We start from the raw sequence: 17,302 nt of genomic DNA, 5'->3' as shown, positions 1-17,302 counted from the left end.
TGGCTGCAGAGACTGTGCTCCTAACCACCATACACACTGCGCCTAGGGGCTCATACCCCAGCCGCCCAATCAATCTCCCTCCTGCTGTTGACCTGAAATGTCCCAGAGCCAGTCAAATTGGGTCCTGCATTTTAGGGTGTAATCCTGTTGGGCTGGATTTACCTTTATCCCACCTATGCAAATAGAGAGAAACTGCCTTAAACACACACACACACACACACACACACACACACACACACAGTGAGATCAGCCAAGAGAGCAAACTGCTGCAAGCGTGTGCAGACCCCAACTTGTTTACAGCTGAGGTTATCACTGTGGTCTAATGATTCAGGCAGTTCATGGTGGAACCTCCACTCTGAGTCACTGAGCCACTCTAAACACAGAATCCCAAAGTCACACACCTAGATCGATGACAGCTAATTAAATAGCCAGATATAGATGGATGGGCAGATGACAGTGGTGAGTGGTCAGATGGATAGATACATAAAGAGATGACAGATAAATAGACACGTGACGGGTAGGAAGGTGGTTACATGGTGATAGATTAATAGAGGTGGCTGATAGACGATAGGATTACAGTTGAGCAACACAGGCTTGAACTGCACAGGTCCACTTACACACAAGGATTTTTTCAACCAAATGCAGATTGAGAATATAGTATTCATGGGGTGTGAAACCTGTGGACACGGAGGGCCGACTGTTGCTATCTGCGGGTTCTGCAGGGCCGACCATGAGACTTGAGGATGAGCAGATTTGGGTGTCCTCGGAGGTCCTACAACCAGTCCCCCGTGTATACCGAGGGAAGGCTGTGTATATTCTAGGTATAACTTAGACTTTTCAAAAACGTCACATGCAGATGGTCTGCCTTTACTGAGGTTGAGCCTTCCCTAGGAGATTCTCCCGCCGCTTCCTGCCTATCCTGCACCTCCCCTGCCCCTGGTCCCGCCGCCCAGTCCGCCATTGCTGCTCAGTGGGAAACCGTTGCACCCACGGGCTCCTTTGCCTTTCAAGGTTTGGCTTGTCACATTGGTGTAACATGTATTTGGAGTTATAATCTTATATTTAACCTTAGTGGATGGTCGATGGTAAATATTATTTTGTTACACTTTTATTGCACCCAAATACTGCACATAGCATATATTATGAAGGATAACAGTAAAACGAGCAGCTGCGCTCTGTGCCACCCATGACAAGAATTAGAACTTGGCCAACACCGTTGGGTGCTGCTCCTGCTAGTGCCGACGCCGAGCACCACGCCGGCCTGCAGAGGGAGGGCACTTCTCCCGGCACAGCTGGGGAGGCCAGCCCCACCCCGCCATCCAGGCCCAACAGAGAGAAAAGCAATTTTATTTGGTCGCTGAGTTTTTCCATTTCTTTTAAATTGTATAAATAACATTGACTTCTGAATCTTCCCCTCCGAAAGCTCAGCAAGTTTCTGGCTGGATAGACACGAGATGTTGTGCTCTCAGGCCAGGAAAACACACACATTGTCCTCAATTGGGCAAAGCTGACACTCGGAAGAGAGGGTGGAAGAGATCAGCCCACAGCAGGGGTCACTCTGTTAGACTCCCTCAGGCTGAAAGCAGAGACTGCGTCCTTCCTCATCTTTGCCTTCTTGAACAAATGGCCCTGCAAGCCTCCAGCAGTGTCCCTTCCTCATAGCATCTCCCAAAGCTGACCCCAGGCTTCCCCAAACCAGCTGGTGCATTAGAAACGACTCCTCCTGTATCCCAGCTCAGGTTGGGGTGCCATGTGCCCTGTTGGTGACACCCTTGGGAAAGCCAGAAACAGAGCAGTTCAGGAGCAGCTTTCCCGACGTCATTCCCTGATCAGTCTCTCTTGCCTGTGAACAACCAGAAACGGGTCATATTACAATGCCCCAAGTCCAGCAGCACACAGTATTTTCCAGAAATGTGACCTCTGAGGAAGCCAGGCTGAGTACGATGGGTTCTTAGGTTCCAGGGATGTTGACGTTTCTACTGAAAACAAATACCATCCGGATAAAGCTGAGGGGTCTTGTCGGGCACATGGATGCTGCCAAACATCTGCTCACACGTATTTCACAGGCAGCGCCTGAAACGCTGTGAGTGAGGCACACACAGAGGCCGGGTCCATCCATTCTCCACACGGGTAAGCGTGGCAGGACACAGGTGACATGCCATTCGATGTTTGGCCTCACGTTTCAGTTTTCCTGAGGTCAGACATGTGTCCATGTGAAGACACAGCTGGGGAGTTCCGTAGGCGACTCGCTCAATCTTGAAAACGAAGATAATTTAAAGCACGTGAAGCTACCGCTCTATAACCAAACCGAGTCTGGGCTGCAGAGAGGTGCGCTCCCCAGGCCCGACAGGGGCCGTTTCTGAGCACCCCCTCCAAGCATCGCAGAACCGGCTGGGGCTGCAGCTCTGCGACACCTGCTCACCCAGCCCGCTCTGGCGCTCGCGTGCACAGCGTGCTGCCCCAGACGGAGAGTCGCTGGGACTCCGCAGAGCTGGCGCGTGGCGGAGCTGTGTGTCGGAACCCGACCTGAGCATATCTGTAACAGTGCCAAGAAGGCCACAGCTGTTCCTGACAGACGGGGCAGGAGGAGAGCAGGCCAGGGAGGCGGAAAGGGAGGACAGAGGTATTTGTTGGTATTCTGTCCGTTTTTAAAAACGCAGAAAAGATGTGGCCACATCTGGAACTCCCCCCATCCCCTCTGGCACAGAGCTTTCCCATTTCCTGTGAATTAGCAATGAAAACTGGGATTTCCGGCTTTCCCCCTGCAGGAGACTGCTGGCTGCTGGCCGCCATTGCCTCCCTCACGCTGAACCAAAGAGCACTGGCCAGAGTCATGCCCCCGGACCAAAGCTTCGGCCCCGGTTATGCCGGGATATTCCATTTCCAGGTAAGAGGGAGCCGGGGCCAGTGGTTTTACTCCTCTGGGGCCTGGTGTGACACCAGGTGCGTCTGTACCCGGTAACCCTGGAGACAACGTGACCGCATCTGAGCGAGAGCTAGGTCCTAACCCCGCTGAAACCAGGCTTTCTCGTGGAATCGCATCTATATGCACTAGAAAAGCATTCAAGGCATTGGAGGGCAACTCCTTCTGGAAAGTGTAGCGCAAAACTTTAAGGGATGCTTTGGCAAGTCTGGGGGTCCATGCATTAAGTGTTTCATTACTTGGAATTTCTTGTGCTTTAAGTATCAGTTACCTAAAACAGTTATACCTCTGGGGAACTGGATGATTTCTCATAAACAGGGAGGTTCTCCCTATGGAAAGAAATGTCAGTGTGGAGATCTTGAGGGAGTTTGGCAAATGAAAACTGAGAGAAACGCAGAGACCACATCTGCTGCAGTCCTGTGTGGCCTGCAGCCGAGCCTTGTCCCCGGGAAACTGTTTCCATGTCCCTACCCTCCCCCTCCCATCTGCTCTGTCCTGCATCACCCCCTGCCCAACCAGACAGACAGGCCTCTCCCGACACTCAGGCCACTGCTCAGGGCCAGCCCTGCGCCTGCATCCCCAGCGCCCTCACTCTGATGCACGGATGTACTCTCAGGTCCAGTAACCCACAGCACCGGAGCGTTCCTAAAGCAGAGCTGGCAACGTGCAGCTCAGGGGGTTCATGTCCACTCACAGGGTCAGGGCCTCCTGTGCTGGCCGCAGACAGACCTGCCTTGGGGCCGGGGGGGTGGGGGATGGAAATTCTACTCCCAGGGACCTGCCACCACCTGGCTCTCTCCCCTCTATGCCTCCGACTTCTTTCCACGCCACAGCCTTGGCTTTATGGCTTCCCCAGGCTCTGTCCCATCACTGGTCCTCTTGAACACACCAGGGAGGTAGGGTTGGGGATATTTGAACTCAGCACATCCAACAGAACTGCTAAATCACAACCACCACCATCTGATCTTGGGCTTCCCAAGGGAACCGTGTCCTCTGCCCCATGGAATGTCACAGCTGGGAGGGGCCTTAGCAATCCCCAGATACAGCCCCCTCATGTGACCTCTGGGGACGCTGAGTCCCAGAAAGGGGAAGTGGATGATCCAAGGTCACAAAACAGTAAGTAGCCAAACCAGGCCCAGCACCCAGGAGTTCTGGCTATGGCGTCCTTGTGGTGCTCCCCTGTGGTGCTCCCCTGTGCTGCCAGTGCTCAGGCTGGGGCTGGCCTGGCTGGTGACTGTAGGTCCCACACTGGTGACACTCCACCCTCTTCCCACCTCAGCCTCATGGGAAGTGGAACATTGGAAATAAATCTGCCTCTTTCACACTCCTCTCCTGTCCCTCAGCCACAGGACAGGTGTGTGGGTGCCGGAAGCTAGCAGAGCGTCTGGGCTCTGGACCCATTTCTCCTGAGCTGGCCCCTGGTGAGGAAGGCCAGTCGGAGGCTCATCCCACCCCTCCCCTGCTCAGGAAGCCTGAAGCCCGGGCCTGGCCATTTGACACCTGTCCCAACAGAGCCTCTGCTCAACTTGAAGCAGCAAACGGCCCTGAGAGCCTGAAGTGACCAGGTATCAGGAGGCGAGGTGGCCAGTGAAGCCCCTGAGTGGGGTCCAGCTTGGGCAGGGGCAGGAATCTTCCTTAAAACATATACACACAACCTCAGCCATGCCCGGGCTGGCCGGGTCGGCTCGGGATTAAACCCTGGTGTAGAGAGATAGGTGCTCAGGGTGCCACCGCAAAGCTGTAACTCATGGCTACTGGAGCCGCTGTGCCCGCCCTCCTCTTGACCTTCTCTTCCTTCTTACTCCTCGAGGTTACCTCTCTCAGGTAAGTGAGCCAGAGGAGGAGGCAGGTCCCTGTAGGATACAAGGAAGCGCAGAGAAACTACACATGATCCTTAACTTATTCCTGCCTCCTCTCCTGTTCCCTGCAGACCACACACAGGCTCACACACGTATACCTGTGCTTAGACAATACACACATGTGCATACACATGCACACATGTATGCAAACATATGTGCACTCTCATGCACACACTTGTACATGTGGGAACAAATACACACACTTGCATACTTGCAATGTATAAATGGACATGAACAACACACATACATGTGCACACCTGCACACACTGGTGCATACATGTGTCCACACATATGTAATCACGCACACTCACACTCCCTTTATGGCACCACATCTGGCATGCAGGGAATACCGAGTCCACCTGCCTCTCTTTATGTGAATGTCCAAAAAGTCAGTCTTAGGGGCTCCACCGATGGGCCAGGAGGAAATAAAGGTTAAGGAACATCAGAGCGAGATCCTGAGACTGGGAGGGAGAGAATAACAGAGAACTGGGCTGCACAAGAGCAAACCAAACCCTACACTATCATCCTCCTCCCTGCCTACTAAGTCTTCCTTGTGAAGAAGAAAAATTCATTCAAAGCACCATGGAGTGTCTTCATGTGACTCCTATCCTACTCCCCACTCCACGCCCCCGCTGTGACGGGTTGACAGAGTCTTCGAGCTGTTGTCAGTGGTGAATAGAGTGCGCAGCACATGGTTTGGTGGACAAAGTGCAGGTGGCCCCATCATGGAACCCACGTGTGATCTTCCTCAAGACTATAAGGGCAGTTTGGTTGTGGGGGTGGAGGGGAAACAACAGGATGAACACTTACAAACGGAGCCTGGACCTCCCATGTGACTGACTCCCCCATAATTTCTGTCTCCACCTTGGGCAACAGTTCTGGCAGCACAGCGAGTGGCTGGACGTGGTGATCGATGACCGACTGCCCACCTTCAGGGACCGCTTGGTTTTCCTCCACTCTGCCGACCACAATGAGTTCTGGAGCGCCCTGCTGGAAAAAGCCTATGCCAAGTCAGTGCCAGCTATCCTTAACCCCACCTTGGGCGGGCCTCCCAGCACAGCGCAGGGGACATGAATAGGGCATCTACGGAGTGGGGAAGCTGAGGCTCTGGGTTTGCCCGTGAGGCGCAGCAGGGCCCACCCGCCTGGGGGTCTGGGCGTGGGGAGGGGTTGGAGGTGGAAAAGGAGTAGCCAGAACAGCTTGACTGTTGTGGCCTAGATGTGCCCACCTTTAGGCACAGTGGCCACACATGTCTCCCTGAGTCACAAATCTGGCCTTGGAAGAGCTGGGGGGCCCAGCAGAGGGGAATTCCGGCTGTGCCAACCACGCTTGGTGCTGCGACTTTCTGCCAGATACTGGCGTGGCTCAAACATCTGGCCTGTTACCCATGTGGATACAGAGACAACAGTTGTCCCCCTACAAGATGCTCCTTTTTTTTACTTTTAAAAAATTGTGATAAAATATACATGACATAAATTTTACCATTTTAACCATTTTTAAGTGTGTAGTTCAGTGGCATAAAGTGCACTCACATTGTGCAGCCATCAGCACCACCCATCTCCAGAACTTTTTCATCTTGCAAAACTGAAACTCTGTCCCCATTAACCAATAACTTCCTATTCCCCCTCCCCCAGCCCCTGGCAACGCCATTCTACTTTCTGTCTCTATAACTTGACCCGTCTAGGAACCTCATATGAGTGCAATGGAGACATTCACTTGTAATCACCAACCAATGACCGCAGCTCCCTCAGGCTCTCAATTTCCAGCCCACCAGCTTGTCAGCAAAAGGCCACAGTGGCCTGAATTTCATCCTCAAATGATGGCAGAGCTCCTAGGAGCCACTCTGGGGCGCAGCCTGGATCTTAAAGCCATGGGAATCCTGTTCTCAGGGACAGAAGCAAGGATGATCTTACTCCTACCTCCAGGTGGGACCATAAAAGTTGCAAAATAAAGTGAAGGTGGACTGCCATTAAATCAATCCTGAAATCGACAGGACAGAGTTAGGGCCATCAAAGAAGAACCAGAGATGGTTCCCTTTGCCTCCTGTCCCACCCAGGGCTGTGCAGACACCATCAGAGCCACCAGGCAGGCTTGAGGTGGGCAAAGAACACTCTTTCCAGGTACAGGGGTCGGACCCAAGCCCAGCTCTGCCCCTTGGTGAGTCCTCCAGTCATCAGGATGCACGAAAGGCAAGAGAAACTACACATCATCCAGTTTCTAAATATAAACGAAGAAACATACACACTCTAAACATAAAGAAAATCTTTATTTTGATTTGGGGGTCATTAAAAAGGACCAAACATGGTTGGGAGAACACCCCACCAAAAAAGACATGCAGATGGTATGACAGTTTCATGTGTCAACTTGACTGGGCTAAGGGCTGCACAGACAGCTGGTGAAACACTATGTCTGCATGTGTCTGTGAGGATGTTTCTGGAAGAGATAAGCATTTGAATCTGCAGATTGAGCAAAGAAGAGTGCCCTCACGTATGTAGGCATCATCCAATCCATTGAAGGCCTAAATAGAAGAAAAAGGCAAAGAACGGGCAAATTCACTCTCTCTGCTTGAGCTGGTACCTCCAAGCTCTCCTGTTCCTGGACACTGGAGCCCCTGATTCTCAAGCCTTTGGACTCAGACTGGGACTTGCATCATCAACCCCCCGAATCCTCAGGCCTTCAGGCTCAAACTGAAGCAGACCACCGGCTTTCCTCTTCTCCAGCTTGCAGATGGCAGAGTGTGAGGTTTCTCAGTCTCCATAACCACGTGAGCCAGCCCTGTAATCAATTTCCTTTTCTATGTATCTACATATTCTATTCGTTCTGTTTCCCTGGAGAATCTGACTAATACAGATGGCAAATAGGTACAAGAAAAGATGCTCAACGTCCTTTGTCATTAGGGAACTGCAGATTAAAACAATGAAATATCACTGCTTACCTGCAGTACCAACTGCTGATGAGGCCGTGGGGCAACAGGAACTCTCGTCCACTGCTGGTGGAATGCAAAATGGTTCAGCCACCTTAGAAGATAATTCAGCAGTTTCATACAAAACTAAACATAGTCTTACCATATGATCCAGCAACTGTACTCCTTGGTATGTACCCAAAATTAGTTGGGTAAAAACTTGCGTCTACACAAAACCTACACATGAATGTTTATGGCACTGTTGTCCATAGTTGTCAAAAACAGGAAGCAGCCAAGATGTCCTTTGAGATGCATAAATAGAGAAACCATGGTACATGCATACAGTGGAATATTATTCAATGAAAAGAAGAAATGATGACTCTTAAATGCATATTGCTAAGAAATAAAGAACCAAGCTGAAAAGGCTCTATGCCATATGACTCCAATTATATGACATAATGGAAAAAGCAGAACTATTGAGATGGTAAGAAAGATCAGTGGTTGCCAAGGATTAACAGGGAAGAAAGAATAGAAAGAGGGATAAATAGGTGGAGAACTGGGGATGTTTTTAAGGTAGCGAGACTATTCTCTATGATACCGTAACGGTCAATATATGACACCATGCATTTATCAGACCCATAGCACTTTACAGCACAGAGAATGAACCTTAATGTATGCACAATTTTTAAATCATCTAGGAAGACGGGGACTCCCTAGGTGTAAAGAAACAATCTAACTGTATTACAAATGTGTGAAACAACCTCACTGAAGGGTGGGAGAGAAAGGTGCTGACTTTAGTAACTTTGGAAATGAATGGGGGCTGTAAGACTAAAGGCAAAAGAAATTGTACATGAGCATTGTGCTCTTGTGCTCTAGTTGATAAAGTTGTTTCTCTTAGGGGAACAAGGGAACAATTCCAATACAATCATACATGAATTGGACAATCAAGCAAGCGGATGGTGGAGCAGATTTCTCACTGTTAGAGTGGGAGGTTGCAGACAGGCAAGGGGAGGAGGCCAGAATGATGCACGTGATGATGCACGAGAGGCGGAGGCACCAGCAAGAACTTGGTGTGGCTTAATAGACATGTGACATACAGACATATGCATATGCACATGGGTTATCATACACACATATGTCTCTTTGCTTTGCCAGCCGAGAGGACCTAGAAGTAAGGACAGCTCCATAGCAACAAGCACACCTACCTCTCAGGTCTTGGTTTCTAAGATCACTCTCCTTCTTCTTGGAGAGAAGGCTGATTCTAGGACAGGGACAGGAAAGACATAAAATGAGACTAGAGCATCTTACAGTGCCAGAAAGTGAGAACTCACACACACAGCATGCACACACACACAGCACACACACACACAGAGCACACAGTGCACACACACAGCACACACACACAGCACACAGTGCACACACACACAGCACACACACACGCAGCACACACACAGATGGGGTTATGTCAAGGGGACACAGGAGCCAACTGAAGGAGCTTCAAACAGCCAAAGCTAGAACAATTTGACCAACAAAATAAATAAAGCAGTAGGGGATTATGAACCCAAGTAGAAAATAAATACCAATAAGTTTACATTGATTTAAATAAGTGATTGAATAAATGGAGGAGAAGGGACAAATGTCCTGTGCAGAATAATCCCAAATAAATGATGTATACATTCCATCCTCAGGGAGGGGGAGCATAATTCCCCATCCCCTAAACGTGGGCCACACAAAGTGATCTCCTTCCCAGGGGTACAGTGTGGAAAGGGGAACGGGGAGCAACTTTTCAGTGGAGAATCTGACAAACACAGCCCTAGCCAGGTGATCAAGGCCAACATCAACAGTGGAAAGTCATGTGGATAGGATGTACCACTGATGTGGTACGATGAGGAGGCACTTTACATCTTTGGTCTTCCTCCCCCAAATGGATAGCCATGAGAAAAATGTCAGACGAATTCCAAAAGAGGGCATCCTGCAACATGCCTAATGGGACTCCTTGAAACTGTCAAGGTCATTGAAAACAAACAAGGTCTGAGAAACTGTCCAGCCATGAAGAGTCTAAGGGGACAAGACGACTTCGTGCAATATGGTGTCCGGCGTGGGATCCTGGAACAGAAAAAGGACCTTGGGCAAAAACAAGGAAACCTGAATAAACTATGAACATTAGCTGATAATAATGTATCGGCTCAGTCATTGTAACAAATGTAACCGTACTAAGGTAAGATGTTAAAGGGAAAGGAAATTGGGTGACAGGTTATGAGAACGCCGTACCATTTTTCCATAAATCTCAAGCTGTTCTAAATTGAAAAGTTTATTTAAAAATTCAAAAAGAGCGCATATATATTAAAAAACCAAAATGCATGTGAATAAAAGAGATGACTGTGAACAAAAATGAGTGGCTGGGAGTATGTGAGACCAGAAAGGAACAAAAAGGCCCTTGACTCTAACATCGTCATCGTGGCCAGCCCCATTCCATGTGAGACGACAGGGTGGGACACGTGCGTTAAACCTCACAGCATGTTCATTTGCTCGACTGTAGTAATCATTTCATTCTGTGTATGCATATCAAAACAGATTATACACCTTAAATACATACAATTAAAAAATAAAGAATTGTGGCTCACACCTGCAATCCCAGTGCTCTGGGAGGCCAAGGCGAGAGGATCGCTTGAGTTGAGGAGTTCAAGACCAGCCTGAATAAGAGTGAGAGTTCGTCTCTACAAAAAATAGAAAAATTAGCCGGGCATGGTGGCACATGCCTATAGTCCCAGCTACTCGGGAGGCTGAGCCAGCATGATTGCTTGAGCTCAGGAGTTTTGAGCTACAATGACACCACTGCACTCTAGCCGGGACAACAGAGCAGAAATGTCTCCACAAAAAAGAAAAAAAGGAGTTGTAATAAATAAATAAATTCATAAATATGAAGAGCACACCAAATAGGTAGATAGATAGATACATACATACATACATAAAATAAATCTCACAGCAGTCCTGGGAGGGAGAGCACAACTGCCAGCCCCATTTTGCAAAGAGGAAAACTGAGGCACTGAATAAGGCGACTTGGCCCAAGGTCTTTCAGCCTATAAGTGACAGCCCTAGGATTCGAATCTGCAGCCCATCAGAGCCCAGCTTCCTGCTGTGTACCAGCACACTGCAGGGCCTCCCTCAAAGGGAGCTCTGGGTCTTTCACTTCCTCAGAGCACCAAGCAAACCCTGATCCTTTCTCTCCTCCCTGTTCCTTCTGCACCTTCACTGGGGAACGGTTTGGGCTCGGTTGGAAAAACGTGTCTGCAGGGCGTGCCCTGGTGGCCTGCCCCGGCCCTGCCGCAGCCCCGGCTCTGTTGCCGCCCCTGCAGGCTGAACGGGAGCTATGAGGCCCTGAAGGGCGGCAGTGCCATTGAGGCCATGGAAGACTTCACTGGCGGTGTGGCCGAGACCTTCCTGACTAAAGAGGCCCCAGAGAACTTCTATGAGATTCTAGAGAAGGCCTTGCACAGGGGCTCGCTGCTGAGCTGCTCCATCGATGTAAGTGCTAGCTGGCGCACTCCAGGCAGGGTCTGCCCTGGTGCCCTGGCCACACCCGAGGAGGGGAGTAACCATTGGGGGGGGCATGTCTATTTCTTTTAATTAAAACACAAATGTTTATTTACTGTTTTTCGAATCACAAAGGTAAGATATGGGCAAATCCTGAGACATCTAAAGGCACGTTTTTATCTCCCCCCACCACTTCCTGTGCGGCTGCCCCTCCGGGGCCACCCCTGACACTGGGACCACCTGGCCCGACCTGGCACAGCCCCCTCCGTGCTCATGCGGACACACATACACACACACAGGGGAGGTTGCTTTGATTTTACTAAAATGCAATCTCACTGTACAGTTTTCTGAAAGGTGGTTTTTTTTCACTTCATATACCATGAAAAAAATCTATCAAATCAGTAGATAGAAATCTAACAGTATTTTTTTTTTTCAAATTTCTCTATGCATACAAACGCACATATAATTTCACCTCCCTCTGTTTTTTTGAAATCTATTCAAGTTTTCTGTTTCCTGTTGGATTAACCTTGGGGGGGGGGTCTATTTTTTTGGACGGGGACTTGCTGTATGTCACTGCTAAACCTCCGAGGGGAGTCCCGTGAACCGGATTTACGTAGCCGTGCACATGGCCATCGTCTGAGGGAGATGAGGGTGCAGGATGTGACGTGACCAGCGTGGGGCTTGGGCTGGTCAGGTCGTGGGGCCTGACTTGCACATGCTCTTGATGCTGCCCTTTTGACGTTTTAGACCAGAAATGCCACAGAGTCTGAAGCCCGGACGCCTTTTGGTCTCATCAAGGGTCATGCCTACACCGTGACAGGAATTGACCAGGTAGGCGAAATACACCCCATTGCAGGGGACAGGGAGGGACTTGACAATGCGGGTCCCTCAGGCACTTATTTAGTGCCTGGCAGTTTAAATGTCTGTCTTCCAGACACTTCGGTGACTATCTCATCTAAAGGAGGCAGGCTGGAAATCAAAACAGCAAGAGAAAGGGAAAGAGAGAAACCATGTGCTTCTACCACAGCACCAGACTTGTTTAGCAGGCTTGGGAGCCTGGTCTTTGTTTTGTTTTTTTGTTTTGGTTTTTTTAGTTCTTTTCTTGCCCAATTCCACATCAGTCCTATGCTAGTCAGGATTTGTCAGAGAAATAGAACCACTAGGAGGAGATAGAGAGAGCTGACTCTTGAACAGCATGGGTCTGAACTGCACAGGTCCACTTAGAGGTGGATGTTCTTCCGCCTCTGCCACCCCTGAGACAGCAAGACCAACCCTCGTCTTCCTCCTCAGCCTGCTCAACTTGAAGATGAGGAGGATGAAGACCTTTATGATGATCCACTTCTAATTAATGAATAGGAAACATATTTTCTCTTCCTTATGATTTTTGTAATACCATTTTCTTTTTCCTAGCTTACTTTATTGTAAGAATACAGTGTATAATACACATAACATATAAAGTATGTGTTAATCGACTAGTTATCATTAAGGCTTCCAGTCAACAATAGACTATTAGTAGTTAAGATTTGGGGAAGCCAAAAATTATACACAGATTTTTCAACTGTGCAGGCGGTCAGCACCCCTGACCCCCACATTGTTCGAGGGCCAACTGTGATGGACTTACTACATGGCATTGGCTCACGCCATTGCAGAGGCTGAGCAGTCCCGTGATCTGAAGTCTGCAGGCTGGAGACCCAGAGAGCCCATGGCATAGCTCCAGTCTAAGTCTGAAGGGAACAACTGGGGACCAGGGTCACTACAGCAGAAGTCCCAGCCTGTGGTCCGGAGAAGACCAATGTCCCAGCTGGAGAGTGACTTCTCCTTCCCTCGGCCCTTTTGTTCTGTTCAGGTCTTCGGCAGATGGGATGGGCCCACCCACACTGGGAAGGGCAACCTGCTCTACTCAGTCTGCCAATTTAAATCTCATCTCACCCAGAAACACCCTTGCAGACACAACCAGAACGATCTTTAAGCAAATATCTGGGCACCCTGTGGCCCAGTCAAGTTGACACATAAAATTAGCACTCACAAGTCCCATTCTCTGCAGCTGAAGCCTGGGGTGGAACTAATCCCTGGGGCCACCCAGACCCCACACAGCACCACCTTGACCTCTAGCAAGTGGCTGGTTAGAAGGGGAGATCTTTGGGGGGACATGAGGGAGAGAGGAGGGAAGAGAATGGGAGGAAAAAGGAAGACAAGAAGCCTGAGCTTCCCCCTCCCAGGCCCAAGCTCAGCAAAGCACAGAGGCCCTCCTCTTCCCTCTCCACCCTGGCCTGGCAAGTCTTCGTCCAGTCTGCAGAGGGCACAGGCGCCTCTGGCCTTCTGTCCCCACCCACATTTTGAGTGACATACTCCGAATGCATGGGGAGCAAAGAGCACAGAAGGGAGGCCCTGTCCTCACTGGGGCCAAGGTGTGAGCTGCAGCTGGATTCTTTGGGATCCTTTAGAATTTCAGCTATTTGTACTGGAATATTTCCTTTCTTCTTCCTTCCCTGTCCATAGATGCCTTCCCACTCACTCACTTGAGTGGGCGTGTGATTTTTCCTGTTAGATTTTCTAAATATCATTCCAAGTAACAATAGAAACCTCCCATCATCTTGGTTTAATTGCCTTTGTTTTCTCTCCACCTGCAAGAAACTTACCTTCCCTGAACACTTCAAACCAATGAGCCTCTTAGCTGGTGAACCATAAGCCACACCTTGGACTCTGCAGAGTTGATATTACTCAAATTATTTTTACACATCAAAAATACAATTTATGCCCAATGCATGAGGATAAAGTGTTCTGTTAGCTAAAGTTTCTGGTTAGTGGATGAATAAAAGTCTTTTATTTTCATTCTTTCTCCTCCCAAACCTTTCTCATTGGCCCTCTTGCCTGCTCTGGGGCAGAGCATGAAGGTACCCTGCCTCCCGGGTTATCCATTCAGACAGCAGGGATCTTCACAGACACCTGAAACTAAGAGAATATTGAATTTAGAAGACTTCGAAACTACTTTTATTTATTGTTTTTAAAATTCCCAGCATGTGTTTATTTTCTTATCATTCACCTGTGAGTAGGACACTAGGATGAAGGAAGTTCCATGATAGTTCCACGCACTTTTGAGGACTACCCTTTACTACTGAGTGAACTATATACTGGGGATACGTAGATAAATAAGACTTGGCCCTGCCTCTGGGGAGACCCCAGTCTAGTGAGAAAACTCTTTTGTTTGAAGATTCATGTGGACTAATTTCTTGCTAATTACAATCCTACTTTATTCCTCAGATATGGCACAACCAATCTGGGGTGATGTTAATAATATAATATCATTGGCAACGCTTGCATTTATATTCAACAAAGATTAGCAAGTTCCAAGGGCTACTTAAGAATTGATGAACGTTTGTGTATCTCCAGCAGTGTTTTCGTTTTAGCCAACAGGGTTTTGGTAAGGCCAGCCCTGGATGGAGACGAACCACCCTGGATGACTGTGGCCAAACCTCCACCATATTTGTCCTTTCACATGTCCCTCATGCTTTTTCCCTTCCAGGTAAACTTCCGAGGCCAGAAAATTGAGCTCATCAGAGTCCGGAACCCTTGGGGCCAGGTGGAGTGGAACGGGTCATGGAGTGACAGGTCAGTGGCCCCATCCTGTCTCTCTGGCTGGTTCCCAGCTCGTGGGGGGCCAGGGCTGGCCTACGCAGACATGTGAGGGAGGAGTGGCTTGTCTGCAATTCTCCCCAGCCTCTGATTCAGGGTCCTGTCCTGCTTCGGGGTGGCCTTACTTCCTCCCCTTTCAGCCCTCGGGGCCCACCTTGCAGCCAACCTTGATTCTCAAGAAAGACTTTTGCAACAGCTCCCTAACCTTCTTTAACCTTCACAGACTTGTGTTTATGTCCATCAGTGTACTGCCTCCCGGGGCGATATTCTATATCCCCATGATACCGTGAAAGGCTTTATCGCCAGGCACAAGTAGCTCCAGTAGTCAGTGTGTGTTCACATATGTACATGTGTGTGTGTGTTTTGGGTGGGTGGAGTGGCCATGAGTATTTCGGAGGTGAGAACTCCTGCAATACTGCCAGGCAGGTAGGGCTCTCTCTGACGGTCACTGACCATTGGCTGAGGCTCCGCAGCCCAGCAGAGAAGTGGCGGCGGTGGGATTGGAAATGTCCATTACAGAGCCACTAACCAGGGCCATTTGCTTGGCTCCCAATTATAAAGAAAGGTCTGCCTTTTCTGTGTATGCCCCCTCACCCCAGCCCTGGTCCCTTGGTAAGTGGCCCAGGTGGCTGGGAACTGCAGATGTTTGGGTGGGTGTGTGGCAGGGCCCACCCAGGGCTGTCACGCCTCCCCTACTGCCTTGGGCCCCTGCAGTCCCTCCCTGCCCCACCCAGGGCTCCTGCGATTCTGGGGAGGTGTCTGAAGCAAGTCTAGAACTTGGGTAAAACTGAGCCGGTGTCTGTCCCCAGTCCAGACAAAGCCACCAGGTCACCAAACATGGGCACAACCCCATCTTATTGACCGAACCTGCTGTGAGGGCAGTGCACACAGGCACGCACTTTTCAGGCTGCCACCATCCCCATCGAGGCTCTTGTCCCGCCATGCCCAGCCTTGGCCTCAGCTTCCACCTCAGAACCAAAGTGCACTGGCAGAGACGGATTCAGACCAGAGCTGGGTCAAAGGAGGGAAGAGATCGGTCTCCGTCTCCTGGCAGAAGTGGAAAGGACAGAAATGCTGAAACCAAGACCAATGGGACTACATCGTGTCGTAAGACATGTGGTGGCCCTCGATTTCGAGACAGCAGTCTATAAAAGAAAAAAGGGTCACCATTTTCTCTTCTTTGCTGGAATTCACACAGAGGTAGACATGAAGAAAGTGCATTTGGACTGGGAGTCAAACTGGCAAGAAGCTTGTTTCCCACCCACGAGGCTTCCGGGCTGCTGGTCACACGCAAGCAGGGCAAAGGCACCGTGTGGCCAACGAAGCTGCCACCTTGGTTGTAGCACCACAACAGCGGTGACGTAATTTGAACTATTTGGAGACAACTCTGGGGGTTATAGAAAATGCAGAGAACTTTGAGTCACAGCTCCTGAGTTTGGAGGGCGATGGGTGGCCACTCACTTGTTGGCCCTTCCTTGAGCAGGTGTCCACGGCCTACCCGAGCCCCCTTGTCAGGACAAGTGTGCCCGGCTCACGGAACCCTACCTGACTTCCTAAAGAGGCCACGTAAAGAAGGTGCCTTGACATAAAACGTCAAGCATGGGCAAATACTAGGTATTGTTGTCACTTTTCACAGTGTCGGCTTATACACTGAGAGAACAGGTGTCAGGCACTGCTCCAGGTCACCTAGCAAGTTGGAGGCTAAGGTACAAAAGTCAGTCAATTTGTGTCTTCCAGCTGGGCTCTTCTGCTACTCCACCGGCATTCAATGCCTTGCGATTGTCCCATGACAATCTATGTAGGTGGTTCAAATGGTTCCAAGGGATCTTTTTTCCATCAGCAGCACTAGGACATGTATTTTCTGACCAGTCCTCATCTCTGGGGACCAACAGCTCACCAGCCTCTGCATCGCTGGGCGCATTTCTGGGGCCCAGTGAGCAGTCACTGAGCAGGACCTATTTCCTCCGTCGCTGCAGACTGTGGATTCCCGGGGACGGCCGTCCCCCCGCACCAAGGCCAGTGTTGCTCTTCGCGACCTCTGCCTAAACGCCAACTTTGTTTCCTCCTAGTTCTCCCGAGTGGCTTTCCGTCAGCCCAGCTGAGCAGAAGCGCCTGTGTCACGCTGCTCTCGATGACGGGGAATTCTGGTACAGTGCCCGTCTCTGCTTTCACCTTTGTATTAACTGCGTAACAGCTGTGAGCCCCGTGCCCCTGGGGCATAAGGAGCACCACGTCTCTTTCGTTCTTTTTTTGGCAGATCGAATACATCTGCCTCAAACCCCTCCTATCCACCTTGGTTGACAGGAAATTTAATCTCAATCATGCTTTGGCAGGGACTCACCCCTTCTCTAGGTTTGTCTGAGTCTCGAGGGAGTTAGTGTAGTCCAGGCAATGTAGGGCAGAGCCCTGGTCTCCATCCCAGCATCCCTCCTCTGAGCCCTCTGCCACCCG

The 17,302-nt window shown here is 50.0% G+C and overlaps 1 protein-coding gene across 1 annotated transcript in view; it reads left to right on the top strand.

Annotated features, from left to right (window-relative positions):
* Nucleotides 1–17,302, top strand: part of CAPN9 (calpain 9) — a 47,052-nt gene that overhangs the window by 10,505 nt on the left and 19,245 nt on the right. The window contains exons 3-8 of the mRNA XM_012660378.1: nucleotides 2,769–2,887; nucleotides 5,659–5,792; nucleotides 11,041–11,209; nucleotides 11,966–12,049; nucleotides 14,742–14,827; nucleotides 16,921–16,998. Coding sequence (XP_012515832.1) covers nucleotides 2,769–2,887; nucleotides 5,659–5,792; nucleotides 11,041–11,209; nucleotides 11,966–12,049; nucleotides 14,742–14,827; nucleotides 16,921–16,998 — 670 coding nt within the window. The remainder of the gene's footprint in view (nucleotides 1–2,768; nucleotides 2,888–5,658; nucleotides 5,793–11,040; nucleotides 11,210–11,965; nucleotides 12,050–14,741; nucleotides 14,828–16,920; nucleotides 16,999–17,302) is intronic.

Source organism: Propithecus coquereli, unplaced genomic scaffold (assembly GCF_000956105.1).
Source record: "Propithecus coquereli isolate 6110/MARCELLA unplaced genomic scaffold, Pcoq_1.0 Scaffold66, whole genome shotgun sequence".
NCBI lineage: Eukaryota > Metazoa > Chordata > Mammalia > Primates > Indriidae > Propithecus > Propithecus coquereli.
This window is presented reverse-complemented; position numbering and strand designations above follow the sequence as displayed.